This window comes from Callithrix jacchus, chromosome 15 (genome assembly GCF_049354715.1).
Source record: "Callithrix jacchus isolate 240 chromosome 15, calJac240_pri, whole genome shotgun sequence".
Taxonomy (NCBI): domain Eukaryota; kingdom Metazoa; phylum Chordata; class Mammalia; order Primates; family Cebidae; genus Callithrix; species Callithrix jacchus.
The window spans coordinates 30589065-30607587 of record NC_133516.1 but is presented as its reverse complement, the minus strand read 5'-3'; the positions used below and the strand labels follow the sequence as shown (position 1 = coordinate 30607587).

The window sequence follows — 18523 nt, the reverse complement described above, 5'->3', positions numbered from 1 at the left end:
TTTATATCCATTGGCCCACAGTTACATGTGAGTTTGAGTTTTGAGCATAGTCTATGTCCACCAAACATAGTCCATAAAACTTGCCCATGTTGTGTTCCTCATAATTTTACCCTTTTGGGCTCTACTCAGTCAAGTAATTGGAATGAGATTGAGAAGATGGTTCCTTTAAGATATAGAAATGAGGCTGGGTGCTGTGGCTTACGCCTGTAATCCCTGCACTTTGGGAGACCAAGGTGGGTAGATCATCTGAGGTCAGGAGATCGAGACCACCCTGACCAACATGGTGAAACCCCATCTCTACTAAAAATACCAAAATTAGCCAGGCATGGTAGCGGATACCTGTAATCCCAGCTACACAGGAGGCTGAGGCAGGAGAATCACTTGAACACGGGAGGCAGAGGTTGCAGTGAGCCGAGATCGTACCACTGCACTCCAGCCTGGGTGACAGAGTGAGACTCCATCTCAAAAAAAAAAAAAAAAAAAGATCTGGAAATGGTAGCAGTGTTTCCCCCCACCCCCAAATTCCCCAAAAAGTATACATTTAATCGTGACCTCCCTGAATCTTTCAAAAAAGGTTTCCTTGTCTTTGAGATTTTTCACAGCCTACAAGTGACACTATTTCTTAATCACTGTTTCCCAGCTTGCATGATGTATCTACTAACTCCAGAATTTAAAAAAACACCGATTGGTTTTAGTAGCCAGTCAGGCTTTTGGAGAGGTTTCATCATGGGATTGTGTTCTGCATGGTATGGACTTGTTCTTTTGGGTAAAGCTTGTTCTATGCATGAATTTGTACCCACTAAGGAATACTGCTGTGTGAGTAAAGAATGCTAAAGGTTGTTATTTGCATAAGACATTCTCATTTTCTCTGTTTTTATCTTCTATTAGCTACCCTATTACCAAGACAGAAAATGAAGTAGTATGTAGAGCGCTTTCTATCATTTATTAAGATTTCCAGCGTTCTATCCAGTTCTTTCCTTTTGGTTTCTAGACCCATTCTTTAGTTTCAACAGTGATCCAAAGGTTAACATGTATATACTAATTTCTGTGAAATCCTAGCCAACTTTTTTTGCTCAGTATTTCCAAAGAAATACAGAAAGAGGATTTGTTGTTCTTGAAGAAGAAAGACAAGTGCTGCAGAACTTTTGGGGCCCTGTCTGGGTGAGGCCAGGCACAGAGACTGTTCGCAGTGGCCTTATAGAGTGGCTATGGGAAAGATAATCGGTTTTGGACAAAATTTATTCTTTCTTCTCTAAATTCAACCATACCTTTTCCCTAAGGACAATGTGTACTTTTTTTAGTAGTTAAAAAAAATTTTCAACTAATTGTTGAATAGGTTAACACATTCACATGGTTCAAAGGAGTATACAGTAAAATGTAAGTTGGCCTCCCTCCAATAAACCCCTTCCAGTTTTCCCTCTCCAGCGGCAGCCAGTGTTCACAATATCTTATATATCATCCTTCCAGACGATTTATGTATAATAAGCAATGACGTATTTCCTGATTTCATATAAATTAGATGTATACATACATACTGATGTGTGCCATTCTTTTTAAACTTAATGTTTAAAGAGATCTTTTGAAATCAGTATAAAGAAAGGGGCCTTGTTTTTTTAAAAAATCTTTTTTCTGGTACCTGTCTCTAGATAAGACTTATTCTTTCTTGATAGCTGTATACCATTTCATTATATGGGTATATACTAATGTATTGTAGTACTTCTTTACTGATGCAAATGTAGGTGTTTCCCAGCTTTTTTCTATTAAAAATATGGTACATAAACTATATTATATTTAAATGATGTCATACTCATGCATGTGTGTCTAATAAAAAGGGGCTCCAGAGTAAGAATCTCTGGTTTGAAAAGTATGTAATCATAATTTTGATGGGTGTTTCCATATTGCTCTCTGTAGGCCCACAGAGATGTCCCTTGTAGAGAAAGGTACATCTCTACTCCCACCCTCAGCCTAGACGAGTACCCGTTTCCCTGCCTTTCTCTACTACTGTGATTTTTTTTTGGTTATGTGTACTGATCTCTAATAGGTGAAAATTACTTCTTGGCATAGATTTATTTTGTGCGTTTGTGTTTTTTTTGTTTTTTTTCTTTTGAGACAGATTCTCACTCTTTCACCAGGCTGGAGTGCAGTGGTGCAATCTCAGCTCACTGCAACCTCCATCTCCCAGGTCCAGGCAATTCTTCTGCCTCAGCCTCCCGAGTAGCTGGGACTACAGGCACATGCCACCATGCATGGCTAATAGTTTGTGGTTTTTAAAATGACTTCGTCGTGTATTATCAAGTTTATAAAAGCCATCCATGTTCTGAAATTATAAAAATATTTCCTTGGCCTGGCACAGGGGCTCACGCCTGTAATCCCAACATTTTGGGAGGCTGAGGCGGGTGGATCAGCTGAGGTCAGGAGTTCGAGGCCAGCCTGGTGATCTCGAACATGGTGAAACCCCGTCTCTACTAAAAATACAAAAATTAGCTGGTGGTAGGCACCTGTAATCCTAGCTACTTGGGAGACTGAGGCAGGTAAATCTCTTGAACCTTGGAGGCAGAGGTTGCAGTAAGCCGAAAGCATGCTATTGCACTCCAGCCTGGGCAACAAGAGCAAGACTCCATCTTACAAAAAAGAATTATCTTCTCTTCTATTAATTTTTTTACATTTTAAAACATTGACCAATCTAGAATTTGCTTATTTGTTTGTGGGCTTCTGGTTTTATTTTATTTTTTTATATGTTTTGTTTATAAGATGTGAGGCAGGGTTACTTGGTCATCTCACCATTGTGTTTATAATCTATCTCCCACTGAAATGCCACCTTTGTCATGCTCTAAATTCCTGCATGTATTTGGTCTATTTCTGGACTTTCTTTCCTGATCCATCGATCTTTCCGTCAGGCTTCATAATATATTTTAATATGTAACAGGGCTAGCCTGACGCCTTGCCCTGTTATTTTTGAGAGTTGTCCTGACTATTCTTATTTATTGTATAGTTTTGTAGAAGAAAAATTAATCCATTCCATATATTTCTTGAAGTCACTGTTTCTAGATTATCCTAGGTAGAGTTTGTCTTGCATGTTAAGTTTTTCTATGCAACAACATAATATGTCTTTCACATGTTCAAGTGTTAGTTCATCACTGGTGTTTATTTTTGTTCCTCACTTTGAATTATTCATGCAAACTTCCCTGCCCACAGATGGCCACAGATTCTCACGTATCTTTTTTTCATTTGTCTTGTGGTCAAATGGTGTCTGTCACCCATGGTTTCCATTGTTTGGACAGTAAAGATATCATAAGTGGTGTTGGCCGGGCACAATGGCTCACACCTGTAGTCCCAGCACTTTGGGAGGCCGAGGCAGGCAGATCACTTGAGGTCAGAAGTTTGAGACCAGCCGGGCCAATGTGGTGGAACCCCGTCTCTACTAAAAATACAAAAATTATCCAGGCATGGTGGCGCATCCCTGTAATCCCAGATACTCAGGAGACTGAGGCAGGAGAATTGCTCGTTTGAACCCAAGAGGCAGAGGTTGCAGTGAGCTAAGATCATACCACTACATTCCAGCCTGGATGATAGAATGAGTGAGACTCCATCTCCAAAAAAAAAGAAAAATATATTTTTAGTGGTTAATAAAAATAATAGTACCTCTAACTAATCCTGGGTGTTAATAATAATAGCACTGGCCGGGGAATGGTGGCTCACACCTGTAATCCTAATACTTTGGGAGGCTGAGGTGGCCAGATCACCTGAGGTCAGGAGTTTGAGACCAGCCTGGCCAACATGGCGAAACCTCATCTCTACAAAAAAAACAAAAAACAAAAGCAAACAAAAAAAAAACACATCTCTAAAAACCTCATCTCAAAAAAAATATACAAAAATTAGCTGGGTGTGATGGTGCATGCCTGTAATCCCAGCTACTTGGGAGGCTCTGGGGAATGGCTTGAACCCAGGAGGCAGAGGTTGTAGTGAGCTGAGATCGTGCCACTGCACTCCTGCCTGGGAGAGAGAGTGAGACTCCATCTCATAAAAATAATAATAATAGCACCTACCAACTATTGAGTTAAAATAATTTGCCTGGTTATCTAGAAATAGGTAGATAAAGAGATCACACATGCACATATAAACCAATACTGTTAAAGATTGTCTCCATTTTCCAGGTGAGAAAATGGAGGTTGTCAAGGTCACATAGCTGAAATGCCAGGGTCAGAATGTGAATCAAAGTCTTTATGTTTCTAAGACTCCTGCTTTTCTTAGTCTTGCTTCAAAAGCTTCCACATGTTTCAGGTACTTAAAAAGAAAAAGATATAGGTTGACAATTAGTAAATATAAAATAGACTTTTTTTCCTCTGGGCATGGTGGCTCACGCCTGTAATCAAAGCACTTTGGAGGCCAAGGCGGGCAGATCACCTGAGGTCGGGAGTTGAAGACCAGCCTGACCAACATGGTGAAACCTCGTCTTAAAAAAAAAAAAGCCAGGCACGGTGGCTCATGCCTATAATCCCAGCACTTTGGGAGGCCGAGGCGGGTGGATCACGAGGTCAAGAGATCAAGACCATCCTGGTCAACATGGTGAAACCCTGTCTCTACTAAAAATATGAAAATCAGCTGGGCATGGTGGTGTGCGCCTGTAATCCCAGCTACTCGGGAGGGTGAGGCAGGAGAATTGCTTGAACCAAGAAGGCAGAGGTTGCAGTGAGCCAAGATCGTGCCATTGCACTCCAGTCTGGGTAACAAGAGCGAAACTCCGTCTCAAAAAAAAATAAAATAAATAAATAATAATAATTTTAAAAAGACTTTTTTTAGTATCTAGGCACCAATTAAACAGTTTTCTACTTGGAGAAATAAAAATACATCATGAGAGCATAAACTGAATCAGAGGTTAATTTCGGGTTAGAATCCAGGTCTTTTGACTCTGTCTGGTATTTTATTGTCCAGAGAGAGTCTGTGTTTGATTTATTTATGTGAGGGTTTCTTTGTTTTGTTTTTTGAGACAGAGTCTCACTCTCTCGCCCAGGCTGGAGTACAGTAGCACGATCTCGGCTCACTGCAACCTTTACCTCCCAAGTTCAAGCCATTCTCCTGCCTCAGCCTCTGGAATAGCTGAGATTACAGGTGCATGCCACCACGCCCAGCTAATTTTCTGTATTTTTAGTAGAGAAAGGGTGTCACTGTGTTAGCCATGATGGTCTCAATCTCCTGACCTTGTGATCTGCCCACCTCGTTCTCCCAAAGTGCTGGAAATACAGGTGTGAGCCACTGTGACTCGCCTATTTACGTGTTCTTTTTAATACCCAGCCTAGAGCTTTATATATACATGATGCCTAATAACATTTTTTGAAATATAAATGAATTATCTTTTTGCTGATCTTACCCTGTTTGGAAGTAGGGAAAGTGAATATATTGTCAGAGTCTCTTCCAGCTTACTGTTTGCTCTACTGTTATTTTTTTCATGCTGCTCTCAAATTTTGGGAAACTTTAACAGAAGGTTTCTTTGCATATTCTGCATATTGTTCCAGACAGGGAAGATTAATGCAATACGTTGAGAAGTCTAAGCTCAGCTTGTCAGAAAAGGACTTCTTATGAGATTGTGGTTTTTGTGAAGGGAAGCACAGTTTGAAAGGATGATCCATATTAGATTCCAGCACCCACTCCATATTAGTTGTTCCCCTGGAAACCAAGTAGAACTGTGAGTGACAGTGTACTTACTTGCTATGCTGCTATTGTAAATGGGACAGTTTGGGATCCCTGTAAATAGGCCCTCTCTCTGCCATAGTGAAGCCTGGTCTGCTTATAATCTGGCTTTCCATTTCTTTCTTCAGTTTGCTTGAGCTCATCAACTGTCTTCCAGCAGCTGGGAATATCAGTTTATGGTGAAAAACTCTCTTGGTGTGAAACTTGAAGTAATTTATAAACCCAGAATTCTAACAGTTTCAAGGCCCTTATACATAAATAAAATATGCTCAGCAGATGAAAAAACCATTTGTTATCTTAGAACTTGCTACTATTTTACAACTGAAATACCCATTTGATAATGTCTTTTCTTAACTGTAGTGCCATTTGTGAAGTTCCTTTACTCATTAGTCTCACCCCACTTGCTCTCTGATTCACTGGCTTTTTTTTTTTTTTTTTTAAGATGGAGTTTCACCCAGATGGCCAGGCTGGTCTTGAACTCCTGACTTCAGGTGATCCATCCACCTCGGCCTCCCAAAGTGCTAGGATTACAGGCGTGAGCCACCGTGCCCGATCCAGCTTTTTTTTTTTTTTGTAATGGAGTCTTGCTCTGTCACTAAGGCTGGGGTGCAGTGGCATGATCTCGGCCCACTGCAAGCTCTACCTCCTGGGCTCAAGCAATTCTCCTGCCTCAGCCTCTTGAGTAACTGGGATTACAGGCGCATGCCACCATGCCTGGATAATTTTTATATTTTTAGTAGAGATGGGGTTTCACCGTGTTAGCCAGCTGGTCTCTTAACTCCTGACCTTGTGATATGTCCACCTTGACTTCCCAAAGTGCTGGGACCACAGGTGTGAGTCACTGCGCCTGGCCTCACTGGCTTTTTTTTCTTAATGCCTAGCTAATGAAATTTATTGGGACTAGTCACACAGCTAAAAAATAGCTACCATTTATTGATTCTTACTATATACTCAGTACCATCCTAAACTCTTTTAACCCCCAGATAATACTGTGTGGTCAGTGCTACTATTACCTTGTTTGAGCCATAACATTAAAATATTATTTGAAATGAGTCAAGCAACAATTGATTATCCTACTTTATTTTGTTAAATTTTTATTTTTATTTTTATTATACTTTAAGTTCTGGGGTACATGTGCAAAATGTGCAGGTTTGTTACATAGGTATACACATGCCATGGTGGTTTGCTGCATCCATCACCCGATCATCTACATTAGGTATTTCTCCTAATGCTATCCCTCCCCTATCCCCCCACCCCCTGCTATCCTTCCCCTAGCCCCCATAGCCCAACAAGCCCCCCTGTGTGATGTTCCCCTCCCTGTGTCCATGTATTCTCATTGTTCAACAACCACTTATGAATGAGAATATGTGGTGTTTGGTTTTCTGTTCTTGTGTCAGTTTGCTGAGAATGATGGTTTCCAGCTTTATCCATGTCCCTGCAAAGGACATGAACTAATTCTTTTTTATGGCTGCATAGTATTCCATGGTGTATATGTGCCACGTTTTCTTTATTCAGTCTATCATTGATAGACTTTATTTATTTATTTGAGACAAGGTCTTGCTCTGTCACCTAGGCTGAAGTGCAGTGGCATGATCATGGCTTACTACAGCTTCCACCTCCCAGGCTCAAACAATCTTTTTGCCTCAGCCTCCCAAGTAGTTGTGGCTACAGGTTTGCACCACCATACTTGGTGAATGTTTTTTGTAGAGACAGGGGTCTCACTATATTTCCCAGGCTGGTCTTGAACGCCTGGCCTCGAGCAATCCTTCTTCCTTGGCCTTCCAAAGTACTGAGATTATAGGTATGATGCAGCATGCCTAGCTTGATTATCCTACTTTATTATTATTATTATTATTATTTTATCTTTTTCTGATTGTTGGCCCCATCAGCTTCAGAAGATTATCCTACTTTAAAAGAGGCTTCTTCCCCTCATATTTCCTTACCCTTCACCTATACTTTCTGGTTGACAGATAGCATTGGGGGATTCTGAACACAACTGTTAAAATAAAAACTTAGTTTTGATTTTCCGTATTGCAGATATATTTACTTCTTTAAAATATGAAGGGAACAGTAAGGGGGCTTTTATTCTTTTTTATTATTATCATTTTTTATTCAGTCGCCCAGGTTGGGGTGCAGTGGTGCACAGCCTCTGCCTCCTGGGCTAGGGTGATGATACTCCCACCTCAGTCTTGAGTAGCTGGAACTACAGGTACATGCCACCATGCCCCACTAATTTTTGTATTTTTTGTAGAGGCTGGGTTTGGCTATTTTGTCCAGGCTGGTCTTGAACTCCTAAGCTCAAGTGATCCACCCACATCAGCCTCCCAAATTATATAAACACTGCCTATTGCTCTGCAAATAGCAGACACCCAGCATGATTTGTACTTTTTAGTATTTAGTTTATTCATTCATTCAGTAGATACCAAGTGGCATTATTCGTGCTCTAAAAATAGACTAATAAAACACATTCTCTACTCTTCAGAGATTCCAGGGTGGAAAACAGGCAATTTTCCTCTAGAGAGAAGTTTACTCTTCTGAAAGAGGATAGAAATGTGAGCTAGGTCCTATGGAAATACAGAGCAGAAAGGGATTAAGTTTTCCTACGAGACCTAGGGAAGGCTTCACACAGGAGACTCTGAAAGTATGGCTGAGAGTTTGCTGAGCAAAAGAAGTAGAGCATTCTAGGGGACAGCTTGTGTAAAGGCATACATAGTGAAGTGCAGGTGCATAGAATAAAGTCAACTTTGGGAAACAGGAGATCTGTGAAACATTTTGAGATGAAATTGGGGAGAAGAAAGTAAGCTCCTAAAGGCTCCTAGGAGTATTGTGTGCCTCTATAATCAGAGAATCTTAGATTTTTGCTTGAAGAAAAGTGTTATCTACCTAGTTTAGTTGGATGATTCTCTTTACTTTTGGGGAGAGGCCATGGGAGAGTCAATACTAGGCTTAACAAAGGCTTGACATTTCTAGTTGTACTTTTTAGAGGTTTGTTTGTTTGTTTGAGACGGTCTCCCTCTGTTGCCCAGACTGGAGTGCAGTGGCTTAATCTTGGCTCACTGCAATCTCCACCTCCCAGGTTCAAGCAATTGTCCTGCCTCAGCCTCCCAAGTAGCTGGGACTACAGGTGCATGCCACCCTGCCCAGCTAATTTTTGTATTTTTAGTAGAGACGGGGTTTCACCACATTGGCCAGGCTAGTCTCAAACTCCTGACCTCAAGTGATGCACCTGCCTCAGCCTCCCAAAGTGCTGGGATTACAGGAATGAGCCACTGTGCCCAGCCTTTAGAGGATTTCTTACCCGTAAGCATTTTCATGTCTTTGGTTCACATAAATCAGATTACTTGCCTCAACTTTTCATTCTATTTGCTTCTCAGCTTTTGAAAGTTAATCAGGGAGAATCATGATTTATTTTCTTCAGTTAAAACATGTAAGAAATGTTTCTAAAATGTAGAATACAGTTTCTGAAATCATTTTACATATATGTGTTTATGTCTAAATTCTTGGAACATTTACTTCCAGGCAAGAAATTAGATTATAACTTCACAACCTTAGCTTTTATTAATAAAGAGTACGTGTCATCAATCATTAACAGTGGAATTATTGACTTTCATTGTAAGATAATTGTTTCCTGGAGGCAATAACTGGGAACAGTTGGTCAAGCTCAAAAGTAATGTTGCCTTGGTAACTGATAAGAAAGAATGCAGAGAAACTAGTTGTCTGTCATGTAGAAAAACCAAGGTCCTGAACAGGTTAAATACTAACTCCTAGCACAAGGCAAAAACAAATATCTGCCAGGACATCTACTGGGATCAGAGACCTGCAGGCTTTGCCAGGAGTCCTAGAAATCACGTTCTGCCCATATATATAGGAATCCAAGCACTTTCTTCAGACTCAGACAGAATGGAATGGAACTTTGCAATCTTTAGCTCAAAGGACATTCCAGATCACCACCTCTTGGGCTGGGTTGAAGACAGCTTTAATGATGGGACAGATCAGGTCAAATGATAAAATATAAAAGGAATCTGCTCATCCTTTCACTGAGCAGATCTTTTTTGAAAGCTTATTTACTGTGAGTCAAGCACGGTGCAGGGCACCCACATGGCTCAAATGCACAGTTCACATTCCTACCTTCTAGAGAAGCTCCTAGGAAAGGCATATAAATAAAAGATTACAGTGTAGTTTCTAAATTCTAAAATGGTATAGAATATTGTGATAATATGAAGGATTCAGGAGCAGGTCAAAGAGACTTTACAGAGGTTAATGAGCAGGAATAGAACCTGGAAGCAGGAGGCTGGCCGTGGTGGTTCACTTTTGTAATCCCAGCACTTAGGGAGGCTGAAGCAGGAGGATCACCTGAGGTCAGGAGTTCCAGACCAGCCTGGCCAACATAGTGAAACCCTATCTCTACTAAAAATATAAATATTAGCTGGATGTGGTGGTGGTGGGCACCTGTAATCCCAGCTACTTGGGAGGAAGAACCTAGAGGTGAGGAATCCCAGTGGCAGGTGAATGTAGAATTTAAGTCTTCTGGTTCTTTTTACCTAGGCAGGCTCACACTTTTCAAACTTCGTATTTACCTCATCCACCAACTTGATACAATTTTGCAGTGGCTAGGAGATTGGAGTTTATTGCAGTGGCTGTTTCCTGTGAATAAATCTGCATCCCTGAGTGAGATTATGTCTGTAATTCTTATTTGGACTGGAGTACTGAACTGACCATTCTCAGGGTGTTTTGTTGGTTTTTTTTTTTTTTGAGACAGAGTTTCCCTCTTGTTACCCAGACTGGAGTGCAATGACGCGATCTCGGCTCACCGCAACCTCCGCCTCCTGGGTTCAGGCAATTCTCCTGCCTCAGCCTCCTGAGTAGCTGGGATTACAGGCACGCGCCACCATGCCCAGCTAATTTTTTGTATTTTTAGTAGAGATGGGGTTTCACCATGTTGACCAGGATGGTCTCGATCTGTTGACCTCGTGATCCACCCGCCTCGGCCTCCCAAGGGTTTTTTTTTTTAGACAAGATCTCACTCTGTCACTCAGGCTGGAGTGCAGTGGCATGATCATAATTAACTCACTGCAGCCTCAGACTCTTGGGCTTAAGTGATCCTCCCTCCACAGCCTCCCAAGTAGCTAGTACTACAGGTGTGCACCACCACATCTGACTAAAAAAAAAAATTTTTTTTTTTTCGTATTTTTATATAGATGTGGGTCCTGCTATATTGCCAAAGCTGGTCTTGAACTCTTGACCTCAAGTGATCCTCCCACCTAAGCCTTCTAAAGTGCTGGTATTACAGGTGTGGGTCACTATGCCCAGCCTTCCTTGGGTTTTACTAATTAGTCTATACTAGGGTTTCCCCATCATTTGTCATCCAGGTGACATTCACCTTATTTGGGGTACAAAAAGCCATTAATTATTCTTCCATTATTTTTGTATTCCTTGCAAAAGCAATAGTGTAATCAAAGTATAAGCTACTCTGTCCCCTCCCCTCTGTAAAAGCCTCTGGTTCTCTGCTTTTCCTTAGTGGGGCTAAACCTGTCTTCCTACTCAGAAGCGGCATGAAAGGAAATTCATAGTGCTAAGGCACTATAGAAAGATATTAATATAAATCTAAGTTCTTTAAGACTGGAAGTTAGAAACTAAAGATTGCTAAGGAATAAGTCACCCACACCGTACTCACTCTTAGCAAAATTAAAACAAGATCATTCTTAAGATAATAAAGTAAACACCGAAACTAAGTGCATTGCTTCTTTCTCTCCCTTATTTCAAACTCCCTTTTGCTCCCCTAACCACACATGCATACATGTGTGTATGCATACTGTGTAATAATTTGGGAGTTTTGAATTGATCACAAAAGAACTAAATTATAATTCCAAATTAAAGTACTTTTCTTCAATGGTCACACACACAAAAAAATACATTGGACTGGGTACAGTGGCTCATATCTGTAATTGCAGCTCTTTGGGAGGCTGAGGTGGGCAGATCACATGAGGCCAGGAGTTCAAGACCAGCCTGGCCAACATGGCGAAGCCCTGTGTCTACTAAAAATACAAAAACTATCCGGGTGTGGTGGCACAGGCCTGTAATCCCAGCTACTTGGGAGGCTGAGGCAGGAGAATCGCTTGAGCCCTGGAGGCGGAGGTTGTAGTGAGCCGAAATCATGCCTCTGCACTCCAGCCTGAGCAAAAAAAAAAAAAAAAAAAAAAGAGAGAGAGAGAGACACATCAAAAAGGAGAATCATCTAGTGACTATGATTAATTTTTGCTCAGTGGTTTGGGAAAACTGGCAGTCAGAAACCTAGCATCTTCTATATGGCTTTTCCATTAAGTTTTTACCATTTGATCACAGGCAAACTACCTTTTTCCTCTAGACCCCCTTTTGTTCATCTGTAAAATGACAGACCTGTTAGGGAAACCTCAGCATTCAGACTCTATACTGTCACACATACTTTAGCGTCCTTGTAGTACTCTTTATGGATAGAATGGACCCTTGTCCTAAAAGGGATTCAGGAAATGGATTATCATTTTTCCTAGGCAGTACCCCGGATTTTGAAATTTAGCTCTTCTTTTTATGTTAGTGATTGAAATTACAGTTCATATGTTGTTTCTTTTAAGTAGTAATGGTTGGTTGGTTTTGTTTTGTTTTGGCCTATCTTTATCAGAGTGCACCAGTTCTCCAGTCCAGGGACTTAGGCTTTATTACCACACATCAGATTCCCTATAGGAAATGGGAAAACCTATTTCATATATATACATATCGTTTCTTGGTTGTTTTTTTAAAGCTAGCATCTGTGGATACATTATGTATTTCTGTGTTTTAACTACTTTGTCAAATGCTTTTATATTCCCTCAATCCTCACGGCTATCTCTTTTGTTGTACTCAGACCCCTGAGCACCTGCTGGCATGATGTCTTGGGTATTCACCCCTTCTGTGGGCTTGAACTTCTTGACCCTGACCGCCCCCCTCCCCAGATTGCTTCTTTCAACCCTAGTGTCCTGAGTCTTGTAACTATGAGGCCTCTGCTTAGCCCAGTTGCTAGATATTGACCTCATTATATTCTTTCAGGTTGACCACATTTCTGATCTACACAGTATCAACTGTAGTCTGAAATATGCACTCCTTTGTGCCTGGTTTCTGCTCTTAGTCTTTTGGCTGGTTCACATTTTGCAGTCTGCTGTTTATGGATAGAATTACTGAGGCAGGATATGTGATATCTGAAGGTAGCAGGCACTTGTAATTTTAGTTATTACCTTAGCTATTGGGCAAGGAGGATCCAATGAAGTGGATCTGGGTAGGCTGGCCGGCTCTAAGGAACAGTTTCTATGCTTGTTCTTTGTGTTGATATTTTCCACTTCTTCAGAATATGAGGGCCAGCTACCATGTTCTTCAGTCATGCTGCAACATCTGCCATGACCAGTCATGCCTCTTCCAATAGGCAGCACCCTCGCATGAGACACAAAGGCTACTGAACATACTGCCTAGTGGAGCCCCAAGTTGAAATCACACTGTGAATTGGACATAGCAGCGTGCCTGTGATTGATTCCTTGAATGCCTGTTTCAACTTCAGATGTGAAAGTGATAGAACTTCCTTTTCCTTAGCAAGATCTTTGCCAGAGAGTATGGAAACCAGGTTTCTTGATAATGAATCTGTATTGTGCTTTGTCTTGTATTACTACTACATAACTCAAGATCAAGAGAAAGAAATGTATATGAGGCTTAGTTCATGTTCAGGGCAGAGGTAAATGGAAATTCACATTTTTTTTTCAGCATTGCAAAATTGCCACTCATGATCATGAACGTAGCCCTGTGTCAGGTACTGAAGGTAATGCAAAAGGTATTAAAGTTGATCCTTCCACTTTTTTTTTTTTTTGAGATGGAGTCTCACTCTGTCTCCCAGGCTGGAGTGCACTGATGCAATCTTGGCTCATTGCGACCTCTGCCTCCCTGGTTCAAGCCATTCTCCTGCCTCATCCTCCCGAGTAGCTGGGATTACAGACGGGAGCCACCACACCCAGATAATTTTTTGTATTTTTAGTAGAGATGGGGTTTCACCATGTTAGCCAGGGTGATCTCTATTTTCTGGCCTTGTGATCCGCCCTCCATGGCCTCCCAAAGTGCTGGGATAACAGGCGTGAACTACTGGACCCGGCTGATCCTTACACTCTTATTGGGAACTTGAGTGGTATGAATAGAGAAGGCGAGTTCTTGGGGACAGAGGCTACAGTTTAGCAAGCTCCTATGTGCTGGACCTTGGTAATTTCTTTACATTTTATAGACCAAAGAACAGTCTTAACTTACCGTTTTTTCTAAAAGCATTATTTTAAAATTGTAATCAAATTATTGCAGTTTATGGCAAATGGCCTTTTATTTATTTATTTATTTACCTGGCAAACAGGATGGAAAGTCATGCAAATGGTCTTTAAAAAAAATCTAAATCTTTTCTTCACCTTGGAAAAAGACTTCCCTTGGATTACTGATAGAATATTTCACAATTTGCTATGTTAGTGCAAGATAGTGACTTAACAGCTAGACAAGAAAAATCAGCTTTGTTCAAAGTAAGACTATAGCCTATCCTTACAGTGTAATTTTTTTTCCCAGAATTTTGTTTTATGGGTCTTTCACTTTGAACATACAATTTGTGAGCTCAAAGCCCCGGGCAGCAAAGGACCGAGCTGAGTTAAATGGGGGCAGTAGGCTCTGGTGGGTGGGGAAAACTCCCAAGCTACAAGTTGTTAGAGTCCTAAGTCTGGAGGTCAAAGAAAGATAAACTGCCCCTAGTGTGTTCACATGACACCTAAAAGATTATCAGGCTGGAAAGAGCAGGACTGGTAGTGGAGGGAGCAACTGAGCTCATCCAAGGAACCAAGTGGGGGTAGGGACAGGTGTAAATGCATCAGGGGTATGTTGTCACACAAATGTCTTATAATTAGAATACCTATCCCCAAAGCCCTGGTCACTGAAGTCTTTAAATGAACTCTTTATTAAATTATTCCATTATGCAGAGCTACAGATGGAGCTCTAATGGGTTTTGGGGACCCCACTCAAGTCAGTTTTCAAATGAATTTGATAAGTTGCTATGACAGCAAACCCACTCTTCCTCTGAAAAATGAATGCCTGCAATTTTAATACTACGTTAAGGTGTGGGATATGTTTAAGTCCAATTTTGAGCAATTTCCTGGATTCATTGTTCTTCAGGGGTTATAGCTGGGAATTGGCAAATGAGTCTTGCTTATTTTTAAAACAGTTTTCTGAGTGGGTGAATGTGGAAGGGTGGGCATGGTATCAGATAAGTGAGTGTGTGGGTATACATGTATCTATATCAGTGAAAGCCAAAATAATTACTATCCTCAGTGCTTGGATTGGCACCATACTGTGTTTTAAATTGCAGATCTAAACAGAGTGCTAGTTAACAGGAAATTACATTCTCAGATTAACAGTAGCATTTCGTTGTTGCGGAAAGCAGCAGGTTCGTTCCTTTCTTTCTCTTTCATTCATTCTTCCTTTCTTTCTTTCTTTCACATTTGTAAGTACATTTAACACCCAACTGCTTGAGGAGAGAGGGGGGACTGAGGGAAAGATGAATTTTGTCTTGAATACTGGGGAATTGGTGTGATGTCACTGCAAGCTCTGTGTGATCGTAGGTGGTATTAGAGCTCCAGGAGCGAAAGCAGGGAGAGCAGTGGAAGAGACGATGTCGCTCTCAGACAAGCAGGCAGTCTCTCTCACTGCCGCGTGCGGTCAGCTCAGTAAGGGCAAGCCTGCAGAGTGCCGAATGGACTCCCCAAAAGAAATCAGTCAAACTGGATTCGAATGGCAGAGGACAGAGGGCAAACTGAATGAAATCGGGCTGAATGTCAGCATGGACGGGCAGCCGAAAGATGGGCTTGTGAAGAATGCCAGCTTCCTGGAGCAGAATAAGCTCTGCTTTTTTGAGGGGAAGCTAGACAAAGAGCTCAGCATTGAAGTGCAGGACAAGGACTATCAAGCAGCCTCCGGTCACCTTGAGAGCAGGTATGTGATTTCAGAGACCTACCATCCCTTGGAGGGGAACTCGGTATACCAGAAGACCTCCGCGTTCCATTTGGGACTCATAGAGGGGCCAGACAAAAACAAAACCATTCCAGTTCAGGGGAAGATGGCAGGGAATAATGGACTAGAAACCAAGAGCCAGTCAGATCTGGATTTCCCTGGGGCTGCTGACATCCCTACCAAGTATGTTAAGGAGCAGGAAACCAGTGTTTGGAACCCCAACTTTCATCCTTTGGCTCAAGGCCCTCTGGGCTCAAGGGAAGCAACTCCAGGAGAGATGGAGAAAAGCATCACCCCTGGCTGCCCAGTGATTGGGGTGGTAAACGATAACTCGGAGCAGCTGAAATGTGAGTCCCCACTCCTGGTGTCTCTAGCCCACCCAGCCCCTATTATTGAGCACTCACCTACCACCATTCCACCAATCACTATGGTGGAGTTCACCCAGGAACATTTGAATGCAAGCTCTCACATCAGAGACCATGATCAGGAGTTGGAGAAATTGAGTTCTACCGAGGAGGAGGCTGGGCTCAACCAAGCTCTCCAGCAGAAAAAGGCAGTGCGCAGGGCCCTGTCTGAATGTTCTCACCTCTCAGTTCCCCCAGCTGTCAACCTTGCAGATAAGTACCCTGAACTCCCTGCCCGAGAAGAGCCTTCTGGCCTCCTGCCTCCCTCCAGTAGCCCAGTGCCTAGTCCTATGCCTGGGAAACTGGGAGCTCCTGTCATGAAGCGCTCCATGACTGTGGGTGAGGAACAGACGGCTAGCTACACATCGAGCCCTGAGAAACTGCCCAGCTTGTCTACTAAAGAGATACCTCCTTTCATCTGCAAGGACCCAGTGGCCAAGAAGAGAGAAGAATTGGCCCACTTCGGCAACAGCAGCAGCAACTCTGGGAAGAAGGAACTCGGCACTGCTGGATTATATCTCCATAGTAAGCTGGAACAGATTCCTGAAGGGAGCAGCAAGGAAAAGGGGCAGGAAGATATTAGTGAAACTAGAATTGATTCATGCTCCCAGGTCTGCCAGCGAGGAGAGAAACAGCCAAGACAGACAGCTCTGGCAGGGAAGAAAGAAATTGAGGTCACTGCAACCCAGAGCACTCCATCGTTCCTGTGTGAAGAGCCCCCACGTGATGGTATGTTTCTAAATTTTGCCTCCATTGGGATCAAGCAGACAGCAAGGAAGGAACCAAAGTGACAGATTACCGGCAGGAGCACTAAGCAGCTTTTTACAGCTGGGTTCTGTGACTGCCTGGGGAAAGCTTAATTCCCTTGTGTTGGAAGCTTGCTGGGAGTGAGGCAAAAAAGAGAACAAAGTGAATCTGGCAGGGTCAAGGCGAATGTCTTGCTAGCATGACACATAGTGTGAATTGAATATGTGGGTTGGGGGTGGAATGAGGTCAGAATGGTGGGCATAAAAACTACAGCCCCTTTCTTGACCTCATGTCACCCTGTCCAACCCATCCCCCATCTGCCCAGCCCTCAGCCCCTAGTTGGTTTGAACCAGATGATTCCTGAGCTCTAAATCCTCCAATCCCAACTGATTGATTTCCTTGCTTGAAAATCTGTCACTTTGTATAGATTCACAATGGGTTTATCAGCACCAGCCTCCTCATTAAGTTGCATGGCCTGGGTGGAAGCTCTGTGTTTTATTTTGCTTTTGAGAATAGTTTACTTTCGTTCAAGCTGAAAAAGAGCCCCTTAGAGCTAGCTATTTAATATTCTTTCTGTGTTCTTCATGTTTGACCCAATCTTGCTTCTAGTTTTCTCTTTTTTGTATGTGTTTTTGGGAGGATTTGTAGGGAGAAAGAAAAGAAACAAAGTGGGGAGAGGAGGAGAGGCTTGCAACCTAATAAAACAGCTGAGTGTCCGGGGTCTTTGTGACTGCCTTCTGTGTCTTTCTTCCTGGCCCCGTCTCCCATCCCCCCACAGCTCTTATTGTGATGGTCTAAAAAAGCTTGTTTTTCTCCGAGTCCGGTTTGAGCACAAAGGGCCATAATTCACGAGCTTGTAAATGGGAATTTAAAACATGTGTTTTGCTTGTTTAAAAAAAAAGGTCTTGTTTCCTGGGACCTGTTTTCTGTAATATTTATCACTCTCAGTACATTTTAATGAAACGTTTTTCTTTTTTTCTTTGAAAGTAAGAAATGATATTTTTGTTGTTGTTATTTGTTTTTTGCTTTTTGAAATTTTCTTTCCATACAAGGGCAGAGTAAAGAAATGGTATTTTCTAGGGGAGTGGTAAGTAGAAGACATACAGGTGTTTTGAGGTTTTGTCTTTTTATGGAGATGGGCAGAGAAGCTTCATAGTTCCTCTTTGATTTCTTATGACATCAGGATCACAAGCATTCAGGTGTCCTATGCTTGGTGCTTCCTTCTAGCTGTGGCAGAATTGTAAGCTCCTCCTGGACAGGACTCTGTCATCTTTTTCTTGATTCCAAGGTGCTTTGTGCAGTACCACATACCTTCTAGGTGATCATGCGTGAAGACTTTCTTTCAGAACAAGTTCTTTCTAATTCACACTAACAGAAGTTTGTGCTAATAGAAAAAAATTTCAGATGACTGACAAATCCACTGATGCATTCACCTGATAAATGTTTAAATGCTGACTCTGCTAACCACTATGTAGATAAAACTTTTATATGAAGATTGTTTCATTTAGCATGCCTACTATTTGCATTCACTATCTAGACACTGGAAATTTTCCTTATCCTCAGGCAACTTACGACCCAGTTGGAGGGTTAGGGGGCAGTGGGAGGGTTGTGAATCATGGAAACATTTGAAGTGGGCTTTGGAACCCTAGGATGCCAAACAA

General features: G+C 41.9%; 2 protein-coding genes across 49 annotated transcripts in view; both read left to right on the top strand.

Moving 5' to 3' along the window:
* Positions 1 to 18523, top strand: part of MAP4 (microtubule associated protein 4) — a 228966-nt gene that overhangs the window by 181339 nt on the left and 29104 nt on the right. The window lies entirely within an intron of this gene.
* Positions 15359 to 17005, top strand: LOC144579526 (uncharacterized). Its single transcript, XM_078350739.1, has one exon. The coding sequence runs from the start codon at positions 15374 to 15376 to the stop codon at positions 16904 to 16906; it is 1533 nt and encodes a 510-aa protein (XP_078206865.1). The 5' UTR covers positions 15359 to 15373; the 3' UTR covers positions 16907 to 17005.

Bases quoted from the DNA above. Each gene is read 5' to 3' on its own strand.
- LOC144579526 (XM_078350739.1), top strand. From the start codon at position 15,374: ATGTCGCTCTCAGACAAGCAGGCAGTCTCTCTCACTGCCGCGTGCGGT.